This window comes from Sus scrofa, chromosome 6 (assembly GCF_054392235.1).
Source record: "Sus scrofa isolate SSC_HxYL_T2T_F1_AM1 chromosome 6, Sscrofa_HxYL_maternal_Yorkshire_Landrace_v2.0, whole genome shotgun sequence".
Lineage (NCBI taxonomy): Eukaryota > Metazoa > Chordata > Mammalia > Artiodactyla > Suidae > Sus > Sus scrofa.
Genome location: NC_139388.1, coordinates 68,034,152 through 68,058,707, shown reverse-complemented (window position 1 = coordinate 68,058,707; position 24,556 = coordinate 68,034,152). Strand labels below are relative to the sequence as shown.

At 64.2% G+C, this 24,556-nt stretch overlaps 3 protein-coding genes across 11 annotated transcripts; all 3 read left to right on the top strand.

Annotated features, from left to right (window-relative positions):
- The first annotated feature begins 124 nt into the window (after nt 1–124).
- SDF4 (stromal cell derived factor 4) lies at nt 125–10,222 on the top strand. Of its 4 annotated transcripts, none has more exons than XM_021097430.2 (7): nt 125–217; nt 2,398–2,750; nt 3,128–3,264; nt 3,814–3,927; nt 8,380–8,538; nt 8,821–8,996; nt 9,740–10,222. In XM_021097430.2, the coding sequence occupies exons 2-7, from the start codon at nt 2,446–2,448 to the stop codon at nt 9,914–9,916; spliced, it is 1,068 nt and encodes a 355-aa protein (XP_020953089.1). In that variant the 5' UTR covers nt 125–217; nt 2,398–2,445; the 3' UTR covers nt 9,917–10,222. The 4 variants fall into 4 exon arrangements, with proteins under 4 accessions (XP_020953089.1, XP_003356156.1, XP_084818663.1 ...); XM_003356108.5 differs by having other exon boundaries at nt 125–888; XM_084962537.1 differs by lacking the exons at nt 8,380–8,538; nt 8,821–8,996; nt 9,740–10,222 and adding an exon at nt 4,316–4,752.
- Nucleotides 10,223–13,317: 3,095 nt separating this feature from the next.
- Nucleotides 13,318–16,225, top strand: TNFRSF4 (TNF receptor superfamily member 4). 2 transcript variants are annotated; one of them, XM_003127497.5, is made up of 7 exons: nt 13,318–13,575; nt 13,914–14,036; nt 14,397–14,504; nt 14,735–14,801; nt 15,383–15,579; nt 15,709–15,837; nt 15,928–16,225. In XM_003127497.5, exons 1-7 carry the CDS (start codon nt 13,434–13,436, stop codon nt 15,996–15,998), a joined length of 837 nt encoding a protein of 278 aa, XP_003127545.1. In that variant the 5' UTR covers nt 13,318–13,433; the 3' UTR covers nt 15,999–16,225. The 2 variants fall into 2 exon arrangements, with proteins under 2 accessions (XP_003127545.1, XP_084821868.1); XM_084965742.1 differs by lacking the exon at nt 15,709–15,837 and having other exon boundaries at nt 13,376–13,575.
- A 4,601-nt stretch (nt 16,226–20,826) lies between these two features.
- On the top strand, nt 20,827–24,039 carry TNFRSF18 (TNF receptor superfamily member 18). 5 transcript variants are annotated; one of them, XR_014806914.1, is made up of 5 exons: nt 20,829–21,309; nt 22,103–22,225; nt 22,896–23,159; nt 23,304–23,506; nt 23,573–24,039. XR_014806914.1 is itself a non-coding variant. In XM_021097427.2 (5 exons), the coding sequence occupies exons 1-5, from the start codon at nt 20,922–20,924 to the stop codon at nt 23,698–23,700; spliced, it is 930 nt and encodes a 309-aa protein (XP_020953086.1). In that variant the 5' UTR covers nt 20,838–20,921; the 3' UTR covers nt 23,701–24,039. The 5 variants fall into 5 exon arrangements, 3 of the variants coding, with proteins under 3 accessions (XP_013851090.2, XP_084818622.1, XP_020953086.1); XM_021097427.2 differs by having other exon boundaries at nt 20,838–21,309; nt 23,072–23,159; XR_014806912.1 differs by having other exon boundaries at nt 20,827–21,309; nt 22,896–23,506.
- Nucleotides 24,040–24,556: the final 517 nt, after the last annotated feature.

The following is a 24,556-nucleotide window of genomic DNA, read 5'->3' as shown; positions in this document are numbered from 1 at the left end:
GACCCGCGCGCGCTCCTCATTGGCCTCCGCGGAGAGCCATGCGACCGCTTCCGCCCGGGGGAAAGATGGCGGCGCCAGCGTCGGCGCGGGGGAGATCGCACCGCCCCGTGACCCTCCTCTTCCCGGAAGAAAAATGGCCGCGGCCTAGCGGTGGCCCGTTGGAGGCGTCTCAGGCGCTCGGGCCCCTCGGCGTATCCTGGGCGCCGAGAAAGAAGCGGTGAGTGAGGGCCCCGGGGCGGCGGGGAGCGGAGCGCGCAGGCCAGGGGGCGCCCCAGGCGGCTCTCTGACCCCGCCGGCCGGGACCCTCGGATGCGGCGGCCGGGGGTCGGTGGAGCCCGGGCGGCCAGACGCGCTCAAGGCCGTCTGTCCGAGGCGGTTGCGGTCCGGCCGTCCAGGCTGTGCTGAGGGTCTCAGGTCGCGCCTGAGGCCCGTGACGCCCGGTTGAGCCAATACCGGGCGCGACTCCTACAACCCGTAACGGATCTTTTAGGAAAAGCGCTTGGCTGTTAACGACGGCAGCCGCACCAGTTGCACCAGAACGGACCCCCAGGGATGGCCGGGAGTCGTGGGGTGGAGTCCTCTGGTCAATTGGGCCGACCCAGCTTGGAAATCCCATCCCGCGGGGCAGGAGGTGGGGCAGCTGAGCGACGTCCTGGGTCGTGCCGCTCGGTCTGTGCTGGGAAGGGGCATAAGCGTTGTTTGTGAGCGGAGGGGAGGACGCCGAGCTGACCTTCTGACGTCTCCGTGGTTGCTTGGGGGTTACCCTTTGTACTTCACGTCGTGTAAATAACACGCCCTGTACCACCGGTCGCGCTAGGGAGCATTGAGCGTTCGTTGAAGAAGCCAAGCACAGTCTGTTTGGACATGACGTCTGTTTTTATGGCCAAGGTGGGTGGGGTGGCGCCGGCCAGGAGGAAGTTGTCTTGGTTTGCGCAGGGAGGTCAGGAACTGGGCATCGGGGAAGGGCAGAAAGGCCTGTCTTTGCTTGCTGGGGTTTGTTAGGGCCTGCTGTGCATGGATGGTGTGACAGGTGCTGGGACCATATACTCAGAGGGGGACAGGTAGCAGTTCTGTTAGATGTGGTGTAGGAGACAGTGACAGCACAGAGAGCGGGGATGGTGGGCTCTGGTGGGTTTCGGGAGGGTGCAGGCCCTGACGGAAAGAGGGAGGTCAGGCTGCCCTTTTGTGAGTTTCTCCCTCAAACGAATGAACCAGCCAAGCTCAGAGAGTGGGGTCTCGTCGCTGGGCCCAGAGGACTGATGTGTGGCATGTCCCCTTGCCAGGGATTGACGTGAGTCGGGCGTGGAAGAAGCAGGTGGTGGCGTCTGCCGGCGCCCTCGGGCTGCGGTGTGGCGCTGCGCTCCGGCCAGCGCAGGAGTCTGTTTTGTGTGATGGAGGCACTGTGGTTCCGGAACCTCTTGTGCTGCAGCTCGGCTGCATGCGGCACCCCGGCATGGGTGGGCTTTCCTCTGCTGCTGCTCCCTGTAAAGCCTGCCAGGGGAGGGGTGCTCTGTGGTGCCTGGAAAGGCCAGCAGGTGTTTGCCAGGTGGACAGGCTCCAAGAGGCACGCGTCAGGGACCCGGAAGGTCCGAGAGGAGCCCCGTGGGGACTGGGGAGGAGGCTTGCGGTGGGCAGGCCCGCCAGGTGGAAGGAGCAGGCGGGGGAGCGGCAGGGCGGCCAGGTGCCCGGTGGGAGCTCCTGTGGCTCCCAGCTCCCTGACGAGGACGGACGGTGGCCTTGTTCCTTCAGGCCCAGGGACATGCAGGGTGACAGACTTGCTGGGTACCCCAGCTTCTGGTGTGTGTGCATGTGTGTGTGTGTGCGCACAAGGGTGATGGGGGAGGGTGGCTCCCTGCTGCCGGGTGGGTTTGTGCTCTGCTGGTTCCAGGCCCTCGCAGAGCCTCGGGGTGGGGAGGACGCCCCTGTTGCCCGGGAGAAGCTGAGGCTGAGAGGGTCACGTGACTTGGCCACGGTGCTGGAGCTCAGGAGTGCCACGCTGGCATCTGGAGAGCGAGCGACTGTGACTCTGGGGTCCATCTCAGTGCCAGGAGGGACAGAGACGGACCACGCCCAGAGCAACTGCTGTGAGCCTTGGGTGGGCGGGGTTGGCGGCGCTGGCCGCACCTCGAGGTAAGGCCACTTAACCTGAGGAGGACAGGGCCCGGGAAAAGGAGAACACACGATGCCCAGCGTGGGCCCTGGAGCCGAGGAGTCGCGTTCGTGTCACGAAGGAAATGCTTCTCTCGTGAAGGACTTGCTGGGCCTCCGTCCGCCCTTGGCTCTGGGTCTCCTCCTTAGACCCCTGCTGCCGGTCCGGGCCTGGCAGCCTCCGTGCCAGGGGCAGCGGGTGGGCTGTGTGCTTCCTCAGCCTCACCTGGCCCCCCGCTCTCTCCCCAGCTCCTGGCTGCACGCGCCGGCCGTCCCGCAGCGCAGACCCCTGCGGCCATGGCACCCAGGCTGGCCCCCCTCGGTGGCCTGGCTGCCCGCTGCCTCTGGCTCCTGGGGGTGGCCCTTCTGATGGACGCGTCAGCCCGGCCTGCCAACCACTCGTCTGCTCGAGAGAGAGCGGGCCACAGGGAGGAAGAGGAGATCCTGCCCCCAGACCACCTGACCGGGGTGAAGCTGGAGATGGACGGGCACCTCAACAAGGATTTCCACCAGGAGGTCTTCCTGGGCAAGGACACGGGCGGCTTCGAGGAGGACGCAGAGCCTCGGAGGAGCCGGCGGAAGCTGATGGTTATCTTCTCCAAGTAGGAGACATGCCGCCGGTGTCCCCGGGAGCTCCTTGGGCCTGTGTCCCAGGCCTGGGGCCTGAGGACCCGGCTGGCGATCTGCCCTCCAGCAGCAGTGGGCGGGGGGCAGAGGGTCTCTTCCTCTCCCGGTGGTCTTGAGACTGCTGGGGTGGCGACAGCAAGGGGCAGCTGAGAGCGCCCCGCCCGGCCCCCCGTCATCCTCCCTGGCTCCCCACTGTGTCCCCAGCAGCCCCCAGCTTCCTGGCTTTTCTTGCATGACCCTTGGTGGGGGTGGCTCTGTTCCGGGTGTTTCCGTGGCTGACTGTGGAGCCCCTCGGGCCTTCCGCTGCTGTCGGGGTCCTGGGGCCTCGTCCGATGGGTTCTCGGGCCCGCAGGGTGGACCTGAACACGGACAGGAGGATCAGCGCCAAGGAGATGCAGCGCTGGATCATGGAGAAGACGGCCGAGCACTTCCAGCAGGCCGTCGCCGAGAGCAAGATGCATTTCAGCGCCGTGGACCCCGATGGCGACGGTGCGCCGAGGGTCCGGACGGCTGGAGCGGGGAGGGCCCTCGCGGAGCTGCCTGCGAGAGACGCGTTGCAGCGGGCTTTGTGGCCGAGGCCCCGGGTCTGGGCTCTGGCTGTTCTGCCTCAGACCGGGGCCCGGGCAGGAGGGTGGGAGCTGGGCCTTTGAGGCTTCTGCCTCCCCCACTGCCCGTAGCACAAGCAGTTTTGACAGATGTCTTGAAACAGTTCAATGTCTCTTGTTAAAGACGTGGGTTGCTGGGAGCTCCCTCTGTGGCCCAGCAGGTTACGAACCGGACTAGTGTCCATGAGGCTGCGGGTTGGATCCCTGGCCTCGCTCAGTGGGTTGAGGATCCGGCGTCACCGTGAGCTGTGGTGTAGGTCGCAGACCCGGCTCGGATCTGGTGTAGCTGTGGCTGTGGTGTCGGCCGTCAGCTGCAGCTCCGGTTTAGCCCCCAGCCTGGGAACCTCTTTATGCTGCAGGTGGGACCCTAAAAAGAGCAAAAAGAAGGAAACGTTCCTTGTTAACCCTCTTCCGGGTTGGTTTGCTCTTTCAGGCCGTGTGTCCTGGGATGAGTACCGGGTGAAGTTTTTGGCGAGCAAAGGCCACGATGAGAGAGAAATCGCTGATAAGATAAAGAATAAGTGGGACCTGAACATCGATGAAGAGAGTGAGTGCTTGGCCTCCTGTGGCCGGTGTGACGTGCATGACAATGTCCCCAGCCTCGTGCGTGACAATGTCCCCAGCCTCCCGTGGGTCCATTATGCGGAGGCCCTAGGACCCTCCACACTCGGGGGGGTGGGTCGGGGGACAGCTGGCGGCCTGGAACACCCCTGAGCTCTAGGGAGTGGGCGGCGGAAGGTACTGGACACACAGGGAGGCAAGTCCTGAGCTGGGAGCTTGGGGGGGCATCTGCCTGAGGGGTGGGGTGGGTGGGAGCTGGCGCGGCGGGCGCAGCGTCGGGACAGATTCTTCCCGCTTTAGCTTTTCAGAGATGCTCCTTGGTTGGTTGGTTGGTTTATTTATTTACTTGTTTATTTATTTATTGCTTTTTTTAGGGCCACACCTGCACATGGAGGTTCCCAGGCTAGGGGCGCAATCAGAGCTGTAGCTGCCCAGCCTACACCACAGCCACAGCAACAGGGGATCCGAGCCACATTTGCGACCTACACCACAGCTCAGGGCAATGCCAGATCCTTAACCCACTGAGCAAGGCCGGGGATCGAACCTGCATCTTCATGGATACTAGTTGGATTCGTTTCCAGGGCACCACAACAGGAACTCCCAGAGATATTCCTTTAAAATCCTGAATCCCTGATACAAAATTTGATGCCTCTTAGTTGAGTTCTCATGTTTCACTGGGAGTTCCCTGGTGGCTCTGCAGGTTGAGGATCTGGCATTGTCATTGCTGTGGCATGGTTCGATCTCTGGCCTGAGAACTTCTGCAGGCTGGGTGCATGGCCAAAACAAATAAATAAATAAGTAAATAAACAAAGCGTCACCGTGGCTCTGTGCCCTCCTGTCCTCCTGTGGTCTGTTCACAGCCTGGGGGCCTGTTTGCCTCTCAGAGCTTCGTCAGAGCGCCTCGTGCTGCCTGTTCGTTCTTTACGCGGCGGGTCGTCCCTCTGGACGGACACGTGTGTGCAGGGTTTTCTTTGGCGCATCTTTGTACCCAGGACGCTGCCCTGCTCGGTTCGTGTCCGCCCGACCGGCGGGCTTGGGTGTCACAGCCTCCTTGATGTCCTTCCAGCCTCTGCTCTGAGGCAGGTTTGGTCCATGGGTGTCCGTTACCGTTGTCTTTCTCGAGGCGCCCTGCAGGGTTGTCTCTGGGCGGAGCACCTTTTGTCTGCTATCCAGGCTGCAGTCCGGACCTTATTTCCATTTGCACTTGCTCTTTAGTTTTTTGGGGTTTTTTTTTGTTTGTTTTTTTACGGCCGTACTTGCAGCCTATGGAGGTTCCCAAGCTAGGGGTCTAATTGGAGCTGTAGCTGCAGGCCTACGCGCCACATCAGCCACAGCAACGTGGGATCTGAGCCGTGTCTGCGACCTACACCACAGCTCACGGCAACGCCGGATCCTTAACCCACTGAGCAAGGCCAGGGGTTGAAGCTGCAGCCCCATGGTTCCTAGTCAGGTTCGTTAACCACTGAGCCACAACGGGAACTCTGTTCTTTAGGTTTCAACTCCAGATTTCACCTTCCTGGCGGGTGTGCGGGGAGGTAGTTGGTGTCTGTGAGTCAGCTTCTGTCCTGTGACCTTGCCGTACTTGCTCAGTGGTTCCAGGAGTTTCTGGCTGATTCCTCTGAATATTCTGCGTAGGCCAGTGTCGCGTCGTTGAATGAAGATGGTTTGTTCCCTCCTTCCCGTCAGCGTCCCTGGGTCCCTTTTCCTGTTTGCGTGTGTGAGCTGGGACTTCCCGCACGAGGGGGAGAAGCAGTGATGAGAGCGCCCGTTCTTGCTTTATATCTGATTTTAGTGGGAAAGCCTCGAGTTTCTCACCATTGAACGTCATCTTAGTTGTGGGTTGGGTAAAGGTTCTCGATCGAGCCGGCTGGGTCGCCCCTAGTTTGCTTAGAGTTTTGATCATAAGTGGGTATTGGATTTGGGCAGATGCTTTTTCTGCGTCTGTTGATACGGTCATGTGATTCTTCCTCATTTGTTTGTGGATGTGGCGGGTGATATCCGTTGAGTCTCAGATGTCAAACCAACCTTGCCTGCCCGGAGCAACTCACACTCCGCTGTGGTGTGAAATTCTCTTCTCACGGTGTTGGATTTGACCTGCTGGTGTTTTGCTGAGTGTTTTTGCACCTACGTTCATGCGAGATGCTGGGCTATGGTTTTCTTTTCTTGTTGTGTTTTTCTGGTGTGGGTGTCTGGGTCTCCCACAGTCAGTTAGGAAGTACATACACCCTCTGCCTCTCTCCTCTGGAAGACTATGAGATGGTATGACCTTCTCTTCACGTGTTGGGTAGAATTTACCTGGAACCCCCTCGAGGCTGAGTCTTTCTTTCTTTTTGGGGGGGGGCTCTCACCCGCGGCCTGTGGAGGTTCCCAGGCTAGGGGTTGAATTGGAGCTGCAGCTGCCGGCCTACACCACAGCCACAGCAACACCAGATCCAAGCTGCATCTGCGACCTACACCACAGCTCATGACAACGCTGGATCTTTAAGCCACTGCGTGAGGCCAGGGATCGAACCTGTGTTCTTTTGGATGCTAGTCAGATTCTTTTCTGCTGAGCCAGGATGGGAACTCTGAGGCCTGCTCTTTCTACAGCAGTTTGGTTTTCAGTGGACTCCACAGAGTGTAGCTTTATTTTCTGAGCCATGCTGGATATCTTATTAATAGGGGAGTTAAGCTTGTTTCTGTTTCTTTCTTTTTCTCTTTTTCCTCGGTTGGTGTGGGATTTATTTTTTATTTATTTACTTACTTCTTTTGGTTTTTTGCTTTTTAGGGGTGCATGTGTGGCATATGGAAGTTCCCAGGCTAGGGAATGAATCGGAGCTACAGCCGCTGGCCTATGCCACAGCTTACAGCGACACTGGATCCCAAACCCCCTGAGTGAGGCCAGGGATCAAACCTGCATCCTCATGGATGCTAGTCAGACTGGTTTTCCCTGCGCCACGACGAGAGCTTTGGTCCTGTTCTTCTCTAAGCCCTGAAAGCAGGATGTTAATTAGGCTCTTCCAAAAGTGGTCATTGGCCATTTTCGGATCATTTTGTGTCTCCATCATCTGTCCTGTGGTTCCAACTGTTTTCTGAAGGTATCTTTTCTTTTTTTGGCCGCAACCCGCAGCATGTGGGAGCTCCCTGGCCAGGGATCAAATCCCAACCGCAATTGTGGCCTACGCCATAGTGGTAGCAACCCCAGATCCTTAACCCCATGTGTCGGGCTGGGCATGGGATCTGTGCCACCTAGAGACCACGCTGGCTCCTTAACCTGCTGCCCCCAGCGGGAACTCACTTAAGGGCCCTTTAGAGGCTTCCGAAGACTGGGCCCCGTCCGCTTCCTGCCAGCGGTGATTGGATGCTGGCTTCTTGGGCAGCTGCCGTCCACCTGGCCCCGCTTGTCTGTCTTCAGCACCCTTTTCCTTGGGGGGTGTGGGGCTGGGACACGGAGCCGGTGAGTTGGAAACCCACGCCCTGCGTTCAGTGTGCCCGCCCAGCCCTCGTCTCCCCTCCTGTCTGTTCATGAGTCCCTTGCTCCCTTCTCAGTTTGTGAGGTGAGCAGGTCTGGGGGCTCAGAGGTGAGGAGCAGCTGTCAAGGGTCCCAGAGGCCCGGAGAGCATGGCGGGAGGGTGAGAGCTGAGCTTGAGGTCACCCGTCACGCGCGGGTCCTTGGGGCTGCAGCATAGCGCCCTGCAGAAGGATCCCTGCCAGGTGTCCCCCCCTGCAGCTTCTAGTGCTGCCAGCGTCTCTGCTGGTGGCCACTCCTCTCCAGCCTCTGTGTCCTCCTAGCCAAGGAGATCTGGGTGAGGGCCCAGCTGAGATCCCAGGCAACCTCACCTCAGGATGATTAGTCACAGCTGCAAAGATCCCATCTCCACATCAGGACCCATGCCCAGGCTCCAGGTAGACGTGGCCAACCTGTGCCTGTCCGCCGCTCCGTCCCCCTGGTCGGACAGGCAGGGAACAACCAGCCGCTCCCACCTGCCTGAGGTGGATTTACTCCTGAAAGTTGTGCCACGGGATCTGCTGTCTGTTGGAGGCAGTGGGGTCGAGGTTGCAGGCCTTGTGTGGGATCCCCTGTTGTGACTCGGGCGTCCCTGCTCCCAGCAGAAAGCTGCAGCGGGGCCCCGGGTGGTCACCGGCCCCAGGACCCCCCCACGCCCCACGCGGCCTTCCCATGGAGGGAGGGGCAGGGGCATCGTGGAAACGGGGTTTCCCCGCCCTGCCCGTGGAGGGTGCACGGGACGAAGGGCAGGCCCGAGTCGTGCCCTTGTCCCTGCAGAGACGTTCCACCCCGCTGGGAGCAAGGCTGCCAGGGGCTGGGCCTGTGTCTGGGCCGGTTGCGCCTCTGCCTTCGGGGGGCCGAGCTCCCCTCCCGAGGGCAGGGCCTCGGCCTGGCGCACGGAGGCTGCCGGGCTTCCGCATGCCCAGATCCTCACGGAGGCGCGCCTCTCAGCACAGGAAGTCCTGGAGAACCTCAAAGACCGCTGGTATCAGGCGGACAGTCCCCCCCCGGACCTGCTGCTGACCGAGAAGGAGTTCCTGTCCTTCCTGCACCCCGAGCACAGCCGTGGCATGCTCCAGTTCATGGCCAAGGAGATCATCCGGGACCTGGGTGAGGCCCCCCCGCCCCCGCTGGTCCTCCCGGCAGAGGTCAGCGCGGCCAGTCCTGGGCTGCGGTGGCCCCGGAAGGCCGCGCGGCCGCCCGACGAGGGCAGGCCCGGCCCTGGCCGATGCCATCCGGCCGCAGGTCCTGCGAGACACACCTGTTCGGGTCGGACTGAACCCTCACAAACTGGAGGCCTGGCTGCAAAACCCGGGCGGTTGACTTTTCTCCCGAGGGGCCTGGCGCTCCTGTGTCCACTGGAGTCTTGAGGGTTTGCCCCTTGTCCTGCAGACCAGGATGGTGACAAGAGGCTCTCGCTGCCCGAGTTCATCTCTCTGCCCGCGGGCACCGTGGAGAACCAGCAAGGCCAGGACATTGACGACGGCTGGGTGAGGGACAGGAGGAGGGAGTTTGAGGAACTGATTGATGCCGACCACGACGGGATCGTGACCATGGCGGAGCTGGAGGTGAGCAGGGGACCGTGGCGGGGAGCCCCAGCCTGAGCCAGGAAGGCCTCATGGTTCAGGTCGTGGCTCGTCCTGTGGCTGGGGTGCCTGGGGCCGGTTGAGCCCGTGGAAGTGGTGGGCATGTGCCTGCTGCAGGGCGTTAGGGCACAGTGTCGGTGCCCGGCCCCGGGTCGGGTGCCTGGGTCAGGCAGCCTCGTAGGCTCAGGAGCGGCTGCCCGCTGGGCCCTCTGTCCAGACGCTTGGGCACGAGGGGCACGGGCGTGGGCTGGCTTGCCACCTGCCTCTGAGGTGTGTTCACTGGTATCGCGTGTAGGTGCTGCGTGGGGCTTGTTTTTTCCCATTTTGCTGCTGAGTCATTTCACTCTACGCGGAATTCTCTGATCCCTGCCCAAGGCTGGCGGGGCCCAGGGCTGGCGGGGCCCAGGGCTGGCGCTCCTTCCTGTGAGCCCGAGACCCGGCTGTGTCCACATCTGGGATCTGGGTGGCCCCCTGAGGAGGCCGGGGAGGCGCCCCCCCCAATCCCCCCCACCCGGTGGGGAGGGCTGCCAGGCCGAGCCTCCTGGACGTTCTGGAACCGCCCACTGCCCTGCCCTGTCCCCCAGCCCACGGGGTCGCACGTGAGGCTGGCCTGCCTCCGGGGCTGGGGTGCCGAGCGCCTGGGGGCGGCCGCACGTCCCGGGGGTCTGGCGGCGTGGCTGGGCGCCAGGCCGAGGGCAGGGGAGACGCTGGCGGGGCCCTTGCAGGACTACATGGACCCCATGAACGAGTTCAGTGCCCTCAACGAGGCCAAGCAGATGATCGCCGTCGCCGACGAGAACCAGAACCACTACCTGGAGCCTGAGGAGGTGCTCAAGTACAGCGAGTTCTTCACGGGCAGCAAGCTGGTGGACTACGCCCGCAGCGTGCACGAGGAGTTCTGACCCCACGCCGCCCCCGCAGCGTGTCGTCCCTCATCGTCGCTGCACCATGCTTCTGAGAACTGCAGCCCATCTGCGGAAGCCGCTGCCCCGTCGCCCGCGCTCACGCACCTCGGGGGGCACCGCAGCTCCTGCTGTTTCCTGGAAAACTGAAAGATGTTTGCATTGCTCTGCCGGCCGGGCTGCTCCGCCTGTGGGGGCGGCTGTGACCGCTGCCGGCCCCTCCGTGTTCGGCCTCCGAGAAAACGTGAACACCCGCGACGAGAATCTCATTAATGTACTTTAAAATACAGTTGCCTTTTTCTCCTAGCCTCTTCTTTTTTTGTGTGTGGCGGGGAGAGAAAACCACGTAATCGATAACTTGGAGCGTCTGTGGCCGGGCGTCTCCACTTAAAGCTTTGCGGTGGGCGGTTTGGTTAGAATCCGGCGCTTCCTGGCGCCTGCGATCCCCTGTGTGCCGGGCGCCCACCCGGGCCACCACGGGGAGGGTGACAGGGCAGCGGACCGGTGGGGGGCCGTGTGTGAGGGGCCTCAGGGCAGGAAGGGGCCTCCGCAAGGTGGGAGCTGGGGGTCTGGGCTGCAGATGTGAAGCCAGGAGGCAGGGAGGGGCGGGAGGAAATGGGGTTTTAGGTGGAGAGGAGGCTCTGAGGACGAGCCCTGGGGCCCCAGGAGGGTTGGAGAACTGTGGGGGTGGGGGGCGCTGCCCGGACTCCTGGCCTGGGGTCTGGTCTGGTGGACGGGGCAGGGTGGCCGAGGGGTCAGAAGCTTGCTGAGCTTGTGGTCGGGCCTGGGGTTTCAGGAGCCTGCGGCAGGAGGGCCACATGGTTGCTGTCAGGCGGCCTCGTGCCACCAGCGTACCAGCCCTTCCCGAGCCGGGGGCGGAGGGATTGAGTTGCAAGGGTTGGAAGGACCGAGGAGGGGTGGTCTCTGAGCTACGCACCTGACAAGCTGGCCGCCTGCCAGCCCCCCCTGCCAGCCCCCGCCTCGGAGTCCTGAGCCAGGGCCCAAGGGACCTCAGGGGACAATTCGTTGGCCAGCAGGCCCTCTTGGGCCTTGGAAGGCCCTGCCGGGGTTGGAGGCTCCAGCTGGGTGGGCAGAGCACCCGCCCTGAGCTGCCCACGTGACCTGCTTCCCAGCAGCGTGGGGAGGGGCCGCCACAGACAGCAGGGTGCGGTGACACCTGGGCTGGTTTCCAGACAAACAAGAGGAAAGGCTGTTTTCAGAACTGAGCCCAGAGTGCGTGGTGGGAAGGCAGGCCCCTTGGTGGGCCAGGCCCTGCGTGGCAGGTGGCCACGCGCTGCTGCGATGTTCGGGCAGAGGTGTGGGCTGGGCCCGGGCCGGGCCTGCGGGTGCAGTGGTGCAGTTATCTGCCCCATGGGCCACCGCGAGCAGACCCCTGTACCTGGCCGGGCCTTCAGGGCCTCAGGCAGAGGAGGCCAGCACCGCCAGAGGGTCGGCAGCCCTCAGCGTTCCTAGAAACAGGGCACACACACATGCCAGCGCTGCAGGCTGCCCGCGTGCTCCGCCCTGACCCCTGGACCTCCCTTTTTGGAGGCTCAGGCAGGCGACCCTACAGTGGCCCCTGCCCGCGGGCGGAGCCAGGCTGAGGCGGAATTTCCCGCAGGTGGGCAGGGGGCTCCACCTCTAACCTGTGCGCCCCTCCCCAGGAGGAGGGGGTTTCCAGCCCCGGCAGGAGCTTCCCCCCCCCAACCTGGAACCTCAGGTTGACTGTTAAGCAGATGATCTTCACTCTGGGTTAAGATTTAAGAGGCACCGGGGGAGTTCCCGGTGTGGCTCAGGGCCCAATTAGGATCCATGAGGATGCGGGATGGATCCCTGGCCTCGCTCAGTGGGTTGAGGGTCCAGTGCTGCTGCCAGCTGTGGCGTAGGTGGCAGATGAGGCTTGGATCCAGCATGGCTGTGACGGAGGCCAGCAGCTGCAGCTCCGATTTGACCCCTAGCCTGGGACCCTCCGTATGTTGCAGGAGCAGCCCTAAAAAAGACAAAAGACAAAAAAAAGCCGTAAAAGGCACCAAACAACACAGTGCCGTCTCCCCGCTCGGCACCAGTGGTCAGCTCTGCGAGGGAGAAAGCACGCGTGTGTGCATGTTCACCGGGCCCCGGGCTCTTTCCCCCTCGAGCCCCCAGTGGCCGGCACATGGGCCCTCCCGCTTGTCCTGGGACTGCCCAGCCCACGTCCGAGGTCACCTTCCTGTCCCAGTGGTGCTGTGGGAACACCCGAACCTGGGATGGCTGTGGGGGCAAGGAGAGCCCAGTGCAGCCCCCAGAGCGTTCAAGGAGAGGGTTTGGCCTCACAGGACCCCTCCGGGCATGTGCCCAGGGGCTCACAGGAGCAGAACACATGCATCCTGGCACGTGGGGCCAGTACCATACACGCGTGCCGTGCACACGGCTGACACACGCTCCCAGGCACACGCCACACCCAAGGAACGGGCAGGGCCTGCCCGGCAGCGCGTGTTCGCTCTTCGCCCCAGTCCTGGAGGCTGGACGTCAGAGGCCCTGTGCTGGCCCTGACCTGTCTTGTAAGGACAGCAGTCACGTGGGGTCAGGTCCGACCTTGACTGCCTCCTGAGAGACCCTATCTCCAAATCCAGCTGCCCAGGGGTCAGGCTTCCTTCCGCGTGGGGGTCTGTGGCACTGATGCGAGTTCAGTCTGCCGCTCCCTGCTCAGTGTGCACACGCGCACACGCGCACTGTGGGCACTGGCCGCGCAGCGTCCAACTCACCAGAAGGGCTCCTAGTGCATCGGTCTAACCTAGTTCTGGACACAGGCCGGTGACCACACTCTGAAACCCTCGGTGCCGCCACCCTCCCTCGCAGCTGCCTGGGAGAAGGCCCAAGACTTGGGGAGGCCTGTCCCCTGACCCAGCATGTGGTCTTTGCTCGTCCACATGCCCCATGCACCCTCTGGCAGAGGAGGGGTGAGGGTTGGCATCAGTGTGGCCTGCAGGGAGGTGGGAGAAGCCCCTGCTCTTCCTGAGGGGTCTGCCCTGCAGGACGAGTGGGTGCCCAGAAGGGGCCACTTGAGGGTCCCAAGACCGGCCTGATCCGGGCAGCTTGGCCAGGCCGGACAGGGCGGGAGACCCTCAGGCCAAAGGGGCTCCATTTAGCTGAGACAGGAGTGGGAGGGATCCAGTGTGTGTGTTGGGAGAGCAGACCCGTTGTGGGGGAGGCTCTGGCCTGGCCCTGGCAGGTATCGGGGGCTGCAGGTCCCCACTTAGGTCCCAGGTCTGCTGGCTGAGCCGAGCCTGAGCCCCACAGGCATTGTTGGGAAGTGGGGGGCCCTGGGGCAGGGCAGAAGGGAAGCCCACGGCCTGGAGGGGGGCTTCCCAGAAGGGCTGCCTTCCCGCTGCCTGCCTGGGTCGGGGTCCCCAGCCCTTCCTGGGGCCTCCTTCCTCCTGGCCCCCTCCTCCTCCTGCCCTCCCCACCCTTCCCCCACAGCCCTTATAGCCACATCCTGCAAGGAAAAACCCCAGACTCCCGAGCTGCGGAGCTGAGAATGCGCGTGGGAGCCCAGCCGCCCAGGGCGCTCAGCTCAGCCCTCCTGCTCCTGGGGCTTGTGCTGGGCGCTGTAGCCCGGCTCACCTGTGTTGGGGACACCTACCCCAGTGGCAGGAGGTGCTGTAAAGAGTGCCAGCCAGGTGAGTGGCCCAGAAATGGAGGGATGGGGAGGGATGCCTGCAGGGACACAGGACGAGGCGACAGATCAGGGGACACAGGGATGGGGGACTGCGTAGCCAGGAACAGGGCGTGGGGAGGTGGGGGACCTGGAGACATGGGGATGGGTAGACAGGGACCTACAGACGGGGTCAGGTGGTGCAGGTGTCATGGGGAGTGGACTCAGAGTGCCCTGGTGGGTGACGCTCCAAGAGGCTGGGTGACCTGGAGCCACACCTGGGCCAGTGGGCCAGCCGGAGGCTGGGCGGGGGGCTGTCAAAGGGAGGGCCAGCGCTGCGTCCTGATGCCAGCCCCTGTGCAGGTTATGGGATGGAGAGGCGCTGCACCGACACTCAGGAAACCGAGTGCAGCCGGTGCAAGCCCGGCTTCTACAACGAGGCAGTGAACTACGAGCCCTGCAAACCCTGCACCCAGTGCAACCAGCGTGAGCCTCGTCCGGTGCCCCGGCCCCGCCTCGCCCTGCCACGCGGAGCCGCGGGGGCTTTGCTCTGCCTGGGGTCCCACGAGGAGCCCAGGCCTCCCACGGGGGTGGGGGGCAGGCTCCACATGGCTTGGTGGGGGCCGTCTCCTGGAGTCCCCAGCAGGCTGTGAGGAGGGTAGGAAAGCGGTGGGGCTGCCAGGGCGCGATGCCCGGGGGACACGGCATCCAGGGCTGGGAGCGAGCCGGGGGCTGCCGGCCTGGAAGGGGCGGCAGCGGATCCTCGGCCTTGGTCCCCTGCCTGCCCCGCGGCCCTGGGCCCCAGCCCCGCCGGCACCCACTGCATCCACTGCACTTGATTCCCAGGAAGTGGAAGTGAGGTCAAGCAGCGATGCACAAACACGACAGACACCGTGTGCGGCTGCCGGCCGGGCACGCAGCCCCAGGACGGCTTCGGCTACAAGCGTGGAGTTGGTGAGGGGGCGGCGTGTGGGTGAGAGGCCTTGGAAACCACGTGAAAGGAACGCGGCCCTCGCATGCTCTCGCCACCCCCCCAGGGGGCCCGGCAGAGCCTGGGGTGGGGCTCCCGGGTCAGGACCCCGAGGGCGGCACATAGGCAGAGAGGGGTTTCGGGGGGCGTGGGATGAGCGTCCAGGCGCCCCCGAGGGGCAGCTGATGAGTGGAGCCTGCTGGCTTTGTTGCAGACTGTGTGCGGTGCCCACCTGGACACTTCTCCCCGGGCAACGACCAGGCCTGCCAGCCCTGGACCAAGTGAGTGGGGTCTGGGAACTGGGTGACAGGTCTGGGAGGAGGAAGCTGCTGGCAGGGAGCTCCTGGGCCCTATCCCCCCGCCAGCCCCTCCCCACTGGCTCCTGCCCACTCCCCCCACCCCCCCGGCCCCAAGCCTCAGCCCCTGCTCAGCCCTGGCCCAGCCTCCTCCCACCTGCCTCCCAGCCAGGCTGGAGTGGGGAGCCTGCGAGGCCCCAGCCCAGGCCCAGGGACTTAGTGAGACCCTCACTCCTTCACGGATGAGGGCCCCCTCCCTGCAGGGGGGTCTGTGGCAGGAGCGGGAGCACAGCACAGGCAGCCGTTTGGGAGAGGGTGTGGGGGGGAGCCAGTCAGGAACCGTGGCGTGGGGGGGATGGTTCTTGAAGGGATGAGGGCCTAGGAGGGCGGAGGCTCCCGGGGGCCCGGCAGGCGCCACTGTTGGTCCCGACGCTGGCGTTACCCGAGGGAGTCCCGTGTGGACCCTCTCACTCCCCATGTTCCCCTCGTCCTGTCCCCAGTTCTGGGCCATCCGCTGAGAGGGGACGAGGGTGTGTCTGGCCTGATCAACATCCTTGCCCCCCCAGCTGCACCTTGGTGGGGAAGCGAACGCTGCAGGCGGCCAGCAACAGCTCAGATGCCGTCTGTGAGGACAGGAGCCCACCAGCCACACCGCCCCAAGAGACCCAGGGCCCCCCAGCCCGGTCCCCCACTGCCCGGCCCACCACTGCCTGGCCAAGGACCTCACAGGAACCCTCGACGCCCCACACAGAGTCCCCCAAGGGTAAGGGGGCCTGGCTTGGCCCCAGCAGGGCCCTCCCCCAACCCCAAAGAGGAGTGGAGTGAGGGGGAGAGGGGCAGGGGGCTCCTTCCTTCCGTGGATCCCACCCCAGCAGGCTCCGCCTCCCCGCAGGCCCTGAACTGGCTGCCGTCCTGGGCCTGGGCCTGGGCCTGGTCCTGCTGGCGCCCGTGGCTGCTGTGCTGGTCCTGCTCCTGCACCACAGGGCCTGGAGACTGCTGCCCAACGCCCCCAAGCCTCCCAGTGAGTGCCCGCTGTGGCCCCAGCCCAGACCGCCTCTGGGAGGTGTGGGACCCCTGCCCACCTCCCAGCCTGGCTCCTTCCCCTCCCCAGGGGAAAACGGCTTCCGGATCCCCATCCAAGAGGAGCACGCGGACGCCAACTCCAGCCTGGCCAAGACCTGAACGACGTCCGCGGGGGCTGGGAGCCCGCGGCCCCTCCCCAACTGGGGCCTGTGGGGGGGCGCTCTGGTGCGCCCCCACCTCCCGTCACCCTGTCACCTCTGGGCCCCGATGCCTGTCGTCCCGCCCTGTGCCGTTTTAGGTGCTCCTGGGCTGGAGCCCCGGGCCCTGCTACGTATGCTGTGCATACTCCCCGCCCAGGTGGGGCCCCAATAAACGCCGTTGGCAGATGCAGGTCTCTGACTGGGCACCAGTGGGCTGCAGGGAGAGGAGAGGTCTCTGGCCAGGGCTGGGTGTGGGGTAGGGGCTTGAGCGGATCCCTCCGAGCCCCCAGCCTGTGGGCGCATCCCAGTACCTATGGGGGGCTTGGAGCCCCAGATGACTGCCCTGTCAGGTGAGATCCTCACCTAGGCACGTGGACCCCAGGGACTGGCACTAGGCTCTCAAGAGGGGCTGGCGGGGGCTGCCTGGCCAGGCGCTAATGGGCGCTGATGGGAACCCTGAGGCCCCGGCCCAAAGGGTTTTTAGGACCATCTCTCGCTCTCTGGGGGCCCCTCCCAGGAGAAGGCACGGGTGCTGCTTCTCAGACCCCACATTCTGCTAGACCTGAGTGAGTGGTGACCCTGGGACCACCATTGACGCCTGCAGGGCCCCAAGTCCCCCAAGGCCAGCCTGGTGTCCTCCAGAGCCCCTGGGCCCAGGGCACCCTGGCAGTCCCGGTGGTGGGTGGCAGCCCAAGTCCTGCAGAGAAACTGGGAGCTCCTGACGGGGCCAGCCCTTTATCCATTCCCCGCGGGAACAAAAAGGCACACGACAGCTTTATGTGACAAGGCTCCGAGGTGAACCCAAGCATCCGCGGGCTGCAGAGTGGGCTGGTGACGTCCTTGTAGCCAGACAGGCCCACTGGCCAGCACTGAGGGACGGGACCCAGCCCTAGGCAGGGGCGCGGATGTGTGGCTGAAGGGACGGAGGACTGCAGGCCCCACGGGGGCCACAGCCCCGAGCCTGCCTGGGGCCAGAGGAGTGAGCCGTGGGGTGTTCGCCTCTGTGTCCCACCCTGCATGGGACGTGTGTGAGGCTAACGGGCTCAGCTGAGCTAAAGGCAGATGCTGCACCAGGAGCCCCAGCCACAGCCCTTTTCACCCTCGAGGTCTGTGGTGGAGTCAAGAGCTACTGGGAACCAAAATAAAGGGCCACAACGGTGCTGTGCTAGAGGCGACAGCTCCACTCAGGAGACAACCTGCAGGGGCGCACTTGGCGAACACTCGCAGCGCTGGCGCTGGGGGGCTCCGGCCCCTCCCTCTCCGCGGGCCGCCCTGGGCGTGGTCCCCGCTGGCCCGTGTTCCGCACTGACACCGGGGCAGTGAGGGCCCTGGCTCCGTTGTGGGCAGAGCTCCGTACCCCCACTGGGGCCCCCTCGTTTCTGGGGCTGCCTTCTCCCCAGGGTTGCCCCAGAGGCTCGTCCGCCTCTCCTCCAACCTCTGACCCCTGGCGGGTCCCTCGGGCCTCCAGGTGCAAAGGGAAGACAAGACGGCTGCGCATCCTGAGAAGGATCCCCGGACGCGGTGGCGAACGAACCCCGCGCTCCCTGCCCTTCAAACGGGCAGCAAACGGGCCCCTGACCTGGGACCCTCGGTCCTCAGGCTGCGTGCAGGCCATGCAGAGAGGCTCAGGGAACTGAAGTGGGCGCTGGGGGGGACCCGGGTCTTAAGGCCTGTAGTGTCGAAGGTCATGGGACGGGGCTTCTCCTCAAACCTGGGGCCGTTCCCCCTGGGCGGCCGGGAGCCCACAGCTTGCCCCACCCCCACCCCCGGCAGCCCCGCTCTGCCGTCAGACGGACGAATGGAAGTTGGTCATCTTAGCTTTGCTTCGAAGCTGCTTCTTAACACGCTCTCCACTCTCGTCTCTGCCCCTGGGGCCCCCAGGCAGCCACCCAGTGGGCCCCCAGCTCCCCTCCCCACACTGGCCCTGCTCCAGGCCCCTGCCTGTTCCCCATCCTCCTGCCACGGCCCCTGTGGTTAACACCTGCGCTCCCGTGGGACCCTCTGCCCCATGAACACGCGTTACTTTTGTGAGCTGAACAGCTGATGAAAATGTGACAAGCTGCTCGAAAAGAATTGGAAAATACAGATAAGCAGATAGACATCATCCCCCGCCTTGGTGCCCGGTGACAGAAACCCCGCAGCCTGTGGCTGCGTGGGAGGGGTCTTCCGGAGCCTTGGGGACAGGAGGGCAGATGAGGCGCCCACTCCTGACGTCACCCTTGCCTCCTGTCAGCTCAGCTCACAGCCGCCACCTCCGCCAGCATGTGGCCCTGCCCCTGGCTTCCTGCTGCTGCCTACCCCCTCTGTCCTGGGCTGGGTTGGCTTCCAGAAGGGCCAACAGACGCAGCACCTAGTAGCACAGGCACCGTTTGTAGGGGATTTAGCGTGTTTACCAGAACTGGGTGACCCCTTGCTGGTACAGACCTGACTGCTCAGGCCTTTAAAATGAGCAGTGGCGGAAGATCCGGAAGTCACTGCCCAACTCTCCAGGCCGCACCTGTTCCTGGTGGCTGGGGATGGCCAGGTGGCCTCCCTTTCTGCCCCCATGCTCAGACCCACTCCCCACTCAGAGTAGAGTGAGGTCTGGGGGACCCTCAGAGAAGGCCTGCCCTGGTCAGGGTGGCCTTGCCTCCCCAGGCAGCCGGGAGCCACAGCTGCCCTGCGGGCCCTCCTTTTCCTGCAGAGACTAGCACATCCCAGGACTCGAGAACAATAGTTTTGCCACAAACTGCTAATTCCTGTCATTTCCTTCTGGAAAGGATGTCTGCTCCATCAGAGGAGGTGGCGGCTGTAGGTCTCAAAGGGTCTTTTTTTTTTTTTTTTTTTTATCTTTTTGCCATTTCTTGGGCCGTTCCCGTGGCATATGGAGTTTCCCAGGCTAGGGGTCGAATCGGAGCTGTAGCTGCCAGCCCATGCCAGAGCCACAGCAACTCGGGATCCGAGCCGCGTCTGCAACCTACACCACAGCTCACAGCAACACCGGATCGTTAACCCACTGAGCAAGGGCAGGGATCGAACCCGCAACCTCATGGTTCCTAGTCGGATTCGTTAACCACTGCGCCACGACGGAAACTCCTCAAAGGGTCTTGAACTTGAAAGACTCCTGGGTCTCCCCAGGTCACCAGGTCACAGCTGTCAACACACCTCCAGCCCGCGGGCACCAGCAGAGACACATTCCTGAGACCTCAATGCTCCCCCACCCCAGGCTTCACCAGCTTCCCCTGCACGGAGCCCCTGCTGGAGGGCCAAGAAATCCAGGGAGGCTTCCTGGAGGAGGGAGGGCCCCAGAGCCCCTTGGTGCTACATGGGGAAACTGAGCCCAGAGAGACAAGGGATAGTCTCCCAGTGAGTCGGAAACTGAGCTCTCTGCGCTCAGGAGCTTGTCAGGGGCCGCTGCTCACACCCTCCAGGGTGACCAGGTGTTCATGGGGAGGTCTGGGCTGGGACCTGCCCAGTGGCCAGTGCTGCAGCCTGGGAGGCCTCCTCCCCAAACTGCGGGGTTGGATCAGTGTCCTAGCAGGGGTTACCCACAGGTGTCAGGGGCAGGGGGCCCAGCTGGCCAAGTTGGAGGTGGCAGTGGTGCTCGTCCTCATTTCCAGAAAGATGGAGGCTTGTCTTGATTCCGGGATGGGCTCAAAGCCGCTCAGGCTTGTGATTTGGGGACTTCTGGCAGGGGAGGGGTCCGCCACCTGGAGGCTTCATCCTACCCACTCTGTGCATCAAATAATCTTATTATTTATTTTTTTATTTTTTGCTTTTTAGGGCCGCACCCGCAGCATATGGAGGTTCCCAGGGTAGGGGTCGAATCAGAGCTGCAGCTGCCGGCCCACGCCCCAGCCACAGCAACGTGGGATCCGGGCTGCGTCTGCGACCTGCGCCACAGCTCATGGCAACTCCTTAACCCACTGAGTGAGGCCAGGGATTGAACCCACAACCTCATGGTTCCTAGTCGGATTTGTTTCTGCTGTGCCAGGACGGGAACTCCCAGAGAAGAATTTTAGCAGCCCACGGGGTCCTTGCTGAGTCCACCCTTGGGTATGTGTGTGGGGGGGTCCCAGCACAAGCCACCTGTGGGTGCTGCCTCCCCCAGTGACTCAGGGGCCATCTGCCACCCCGCATCCGGCACCCATACACGTTGGCCCTCCCACCCACACTCTAGTTCCTTCAGACCTGGCGGCCACAGGTTTTGCATAGAGAACATTTCTGACCACCCCCCCACCCCGCCACGATGGGGCTGGGGATGTGTCCGGTGTTTCCCCCAAAAGGCACACACATTTGGGGCATATTTAGTTTCCAGATCACTTAGGAATCCCCCAAGGTCACCCCCCACATGGGTCTCCCAGATGCCCCCTCCTCTGTGGTCACCTTCTCTGGGTGCCCTTGAATTAAAAAAAAAAAAAACCCTCTAATTTTGGAGTTCCTGTTGTGGCTCAGGGGTAATGAACCCGACTAGCATCCATTAGGATGCAGGTTTGAACCCCGGGCTCACTCAGCGGGTTAAGGATCTGGCGTTGCCGTGAGCTGTGGTGTAGGTGCAGATGCGGCTCAGTTCCCAAGGTGCGGGGACTGTGGCTGTGGCCGGCAGGTAGAGCTCCAATTCCATCCCTAGCCTGGGAACTTCCATATGCCTTGGGTGCAGCCCTAAAAATAAAAATAATGAATTTTAAAACTCTATTTTTAATAGCTGTTTTAGGTTTGTGCAAAAGCGAGGGGAAGGGAGAGGTCCCGCATCCCCGCCCCCCCAGCCTCCCCCACCCTCAGCATCCCGGCAGAGGGGGCGCTGGTTACAAGCGGTGAGCCTGCGCGGACCTCGGCCCACCCGGAGTCCCTAGTTCCTTCCGGGACCTCGTGCTGCGCGTCCTGAGCTGTGGACAAACGTGCGATGACTCGTACCCGTCGGGATGGCGCACAGCCGCTTCCCTGCCCCAAATCCTCTGCCCCGGACTTGCATTTTGAGTTGCAGGGTCTTGGGGGTCCCCCACGGGAACCATTGCTTGGGGCCCCGGGGGCGTGGCAGAGGCGGGGCGCCGGGCGGGGTCTTGGCGCGTCTTCAGGGGGCTGGCCTCCTCAAGTCCCAGAGGAGCGCTGTGCGGCCCTGGGGGCCGCGGGTGCCATGGGGGCGAGGGGCGTGCGCCTGGCCCTGTGCGGCTTCGCGCTGCTCTGCGCGCTGGGTCTGGGCCAGCGTCCGGCGGGGCGTTCAAGCTGCGGCGCCGGCCGCCTTCTACGCGGGACCGGGACGAACGCGCGCTGCTGCCGCTCTTGCGCCCGGGGTAAGGAGGGGCCGGGAGCCCCCGCGCGGAGAAGCAGCGGCGCAGCGCCCCCTCCCCGAGCTCAGCGCAAACTTTCCGGGTCCAGAGCGCTCCCGGGAGGGCTGAAGGCGCCCAGCTCAGGCCAGGGGCCTGGGAGGTGCGCGGAGGCGGGGAAGGGTGAGCAGAGGCCGGCGGTGCTGGAGTCTTCCCCAGACAGGTCTGGGGTCCCCAGGTGGAGGAGGGCTGGCTCCCATCCTTCTGGGTGGGTAGTGAGCCTGCAGCCATCAGCCAGGACGCTTCCTGCCCAGGTTGAGGTCGCAGCCCCACTTGCCACCAGCTCCCTGGCGGGGACCTGCATCTGTGGGTGAGGGGCAGGTGAAATGAGTCATTTTGGGGACAAATATTGCAGGAAAGACACCCAGAGTGTCCCCCTGCCAGGACCTGGGGTGTGGGGAGAGGAGGCTCTGAGAGTCCAGGGACAGGCAGGCTGCCGCCAGGGTCCAGGCAGCTGAGAGCAGTGCAAGATGGACAGGGGAGGAGGGGTAGGTCTGCCAGGCGACTCTCTTGTCGGGCAGGGACAGCTCCAGGCCACATGCCGAGTCGCAGTCCCCCTGCTGGGTAGGAGCAGTGTCGGGGCAGCAGGGCGTGCGGCCAGGCCAGGTGGGTGGAGGAGCTGGGTGCCCAGGAGTGGGGAAGATGCAGCTGGACCAGCCAAGGTCCTGGCTCCCAGTTGGGTGCCCTGCCCTGACAGCCCCATGTCCCCCCGGGGGCTGGAGGGGTCGCTCTGTGGCTGACAAGGCCGCTTCCTGCCCAGCTGAGGGGGTCTGTCCTGAGACGGACTGCGAGTGTATCCAGCCCGAGTTCCACTGTGGAGACCCTCAGTGTAAGAGCTGCAAGCGCTACTCCTGTCCACCTGGCCAGGAGGCTCAGCCCGAAGGTGAGTCGCAGCTGGAGGTGGCCTGCGCAGGTGGAGAGGTGGCAGGGGCCGAGCTCCCAGCTGCAGGTGTGGAAGGGAGCTCGCAAGTGGGGCTTATGGCCATGTCCTCTGGGCCAGTGGGCACCCGCCTTGGGGGCCTTCAAAGCCCTGGTGGGTGGGGCCCTTCTGTTGCTCAGGACCTTGGGCTGGATGAGGCCGGGCGCCACCGTTGGCTTGGCTCCCAGGGGCCTGTCCTTCCCTCTTGTGGCCTGGCTTTCTTTGTCCAGAGACCATGCCCCGGAGGGCGGTTGTGAGGAGCAGTGGGGTGTCAGGGGGCTGTCTGGCCCTCCGGCCCTGGCTCTGCCTACACCCGCCCTGACCATCTGCCTGAGGGGGCGGTTGGATGAAGCCAGGCTGTCCCCCAGAGCCCGGCCTGGGGGTCAACCCCTTGTCTGGAAGGAGCAGCTGAACCCTCTTGGGGTCTGTTTACCTGAGGGGAGGGGCAGCTGGACATGTGAGGGCTGGGGGCGTGAGGACTGAGGGGGGCCCGTGCAAGGCTGGACGGGACGGGCCTAGGGGACCCCCCCCCAGGCCTCCCGCTCTCCTGCCGTCCAGAGAAGGCTCCTGATGCCTCTGCTTCCACTGCCTCCGCCCTCGGACCGCTGAGGGCAGATCCCCGCCCCCCCATCAGGACCCTCCCCTCAGCCGGAGTCACAGCCTGCCCTGGAGAGCGGCACACAGGGGACCTGGTCTACGAACTTGTGTCACGCGGAGGAGGCGTATGGGGTCATTCTGCTGTGGCCCAAACACCAGGCGCCTCTCCTCATCCACCCCGCAGCCCCCAAGCCTGTGTCTGTCTGTCTCCAGGGAATTTCAATTTCGGCTTCAAGTGTGTCGACTGTGTGGCAGGGACCTTCTCCGGGGGCCACGAGGGCCACTGCAAGCCATGGGCAGAGTGAGTCCCGGGAGGCTTCCGGTGGCCGGGCAGCCCAGGCCCGCTCTGAGGGAGCGGCCTCTGCTGGGCCCCAGACAGCAGCGTGCGGAGGGGCTGCTCCGTGGCTGGGGGCTGACCAGGAGGCTCTGTGTCCCTGTGTCCCAGCTGCTCCCAGTTTGGGTTTCTCACCACGTTCCCTGGGAACAAGACGCACAATGCCGTGTGCAGCCCGGGGCCACCGCCCGCTGAGCCGCACAGCCTGCTGACTGTCCTTCTCCTCGCTGTGGCCACCGGAATCCTGGTCCTGACTGTGACCCAGCTGAGCCTGCACGTCTGGCAGCTGAGGAGGCAGAGAGCATGGCCCCCAGGTCAGTTGTGCCCTGGGGAGGGGGTGGGGGCCCCTGGCCCGCCTGCTGACCACAACCCCTTTGCAGAGACCCAGCTGCTCCTGGAGGCACCGCCGCCCCCGCCCGAGGATGCTTGCAGCATCCAGTTCCCTGAGGAGGAGCGGGGTGAGCGGCTGTCGGAGAACAAGGCCCGGCTGGGGGACCTGTGGGTGTGAGGCTTGGCCGTCCTCTGGCCCAGAGGGCCCCGGGCCGGACCCCCCCAGAGCAAGGGCTCTGTGCCCTGCTGTGGGGCCCCAGCTCTCGGCCCGGCCCTGCTCCCCTCGATGGCGGAAGCAGGTGGGGGATGGTGGCTGCGACCAGTGCCCCGATCGATCGTGCAGAAGAGGCAGCAGCTGACTGGACCCCAGGGAAGACGCAGGCACCCTGAAGCTGCTTCCCTCTCTTGCTGGCCCTGTGGTGGGGGGCTGTGGTGCTTGGTTCCCAGAGCAGGAGGCTGTGGGACCACAGGACCTGGCTGCAGGCAGCTCTCAATAAATGCTTGTCCAGTTACCTGAGTAGACGCCTGCTGGCCGGAGGCGGGGACAGGCTCCAGGGTCTCCCCCGCCGCGCTCACTCGCAGACCCTCCCAGATGTCAGTCAGAGGCGCAAACCCTCAGCTGCGACCCGGGAAGCCTTGCCAGGGGAGGTGCTGTGCTGGGCACCTGCCCGCTGCGTCTCTGGGCTGCCCTGCCCAAACCCCCTCCTCCGGGGGTCTGCCTGGCACTCGCTGGGACAGGGGCGTCCTCAGGGTGTGTCTAGTCTCTGGGCCACTGCTGCTCCAGACTCTGGCTCTGAGCTGGCCGCACATCGCACCGGTCCCTGTGGGGGACCTGCCCTGAGTCGCTGGGGCCCCCGATCCAGGACGAGGTCAGTTTCTGTACCCATCACTTCTTGGTGGATTGGGGCAGCCTCAGCAGGGCCTGGTCTGGCACAGCCCCTGCTGTCTCTCCAAGCCCTTCTGCTGGCCTCCACCCCTCCCCGGACCCTCTCTTGTGGGGCAAGGCCCTGGGGTTCTGCCCAGCAGAGGTGAAT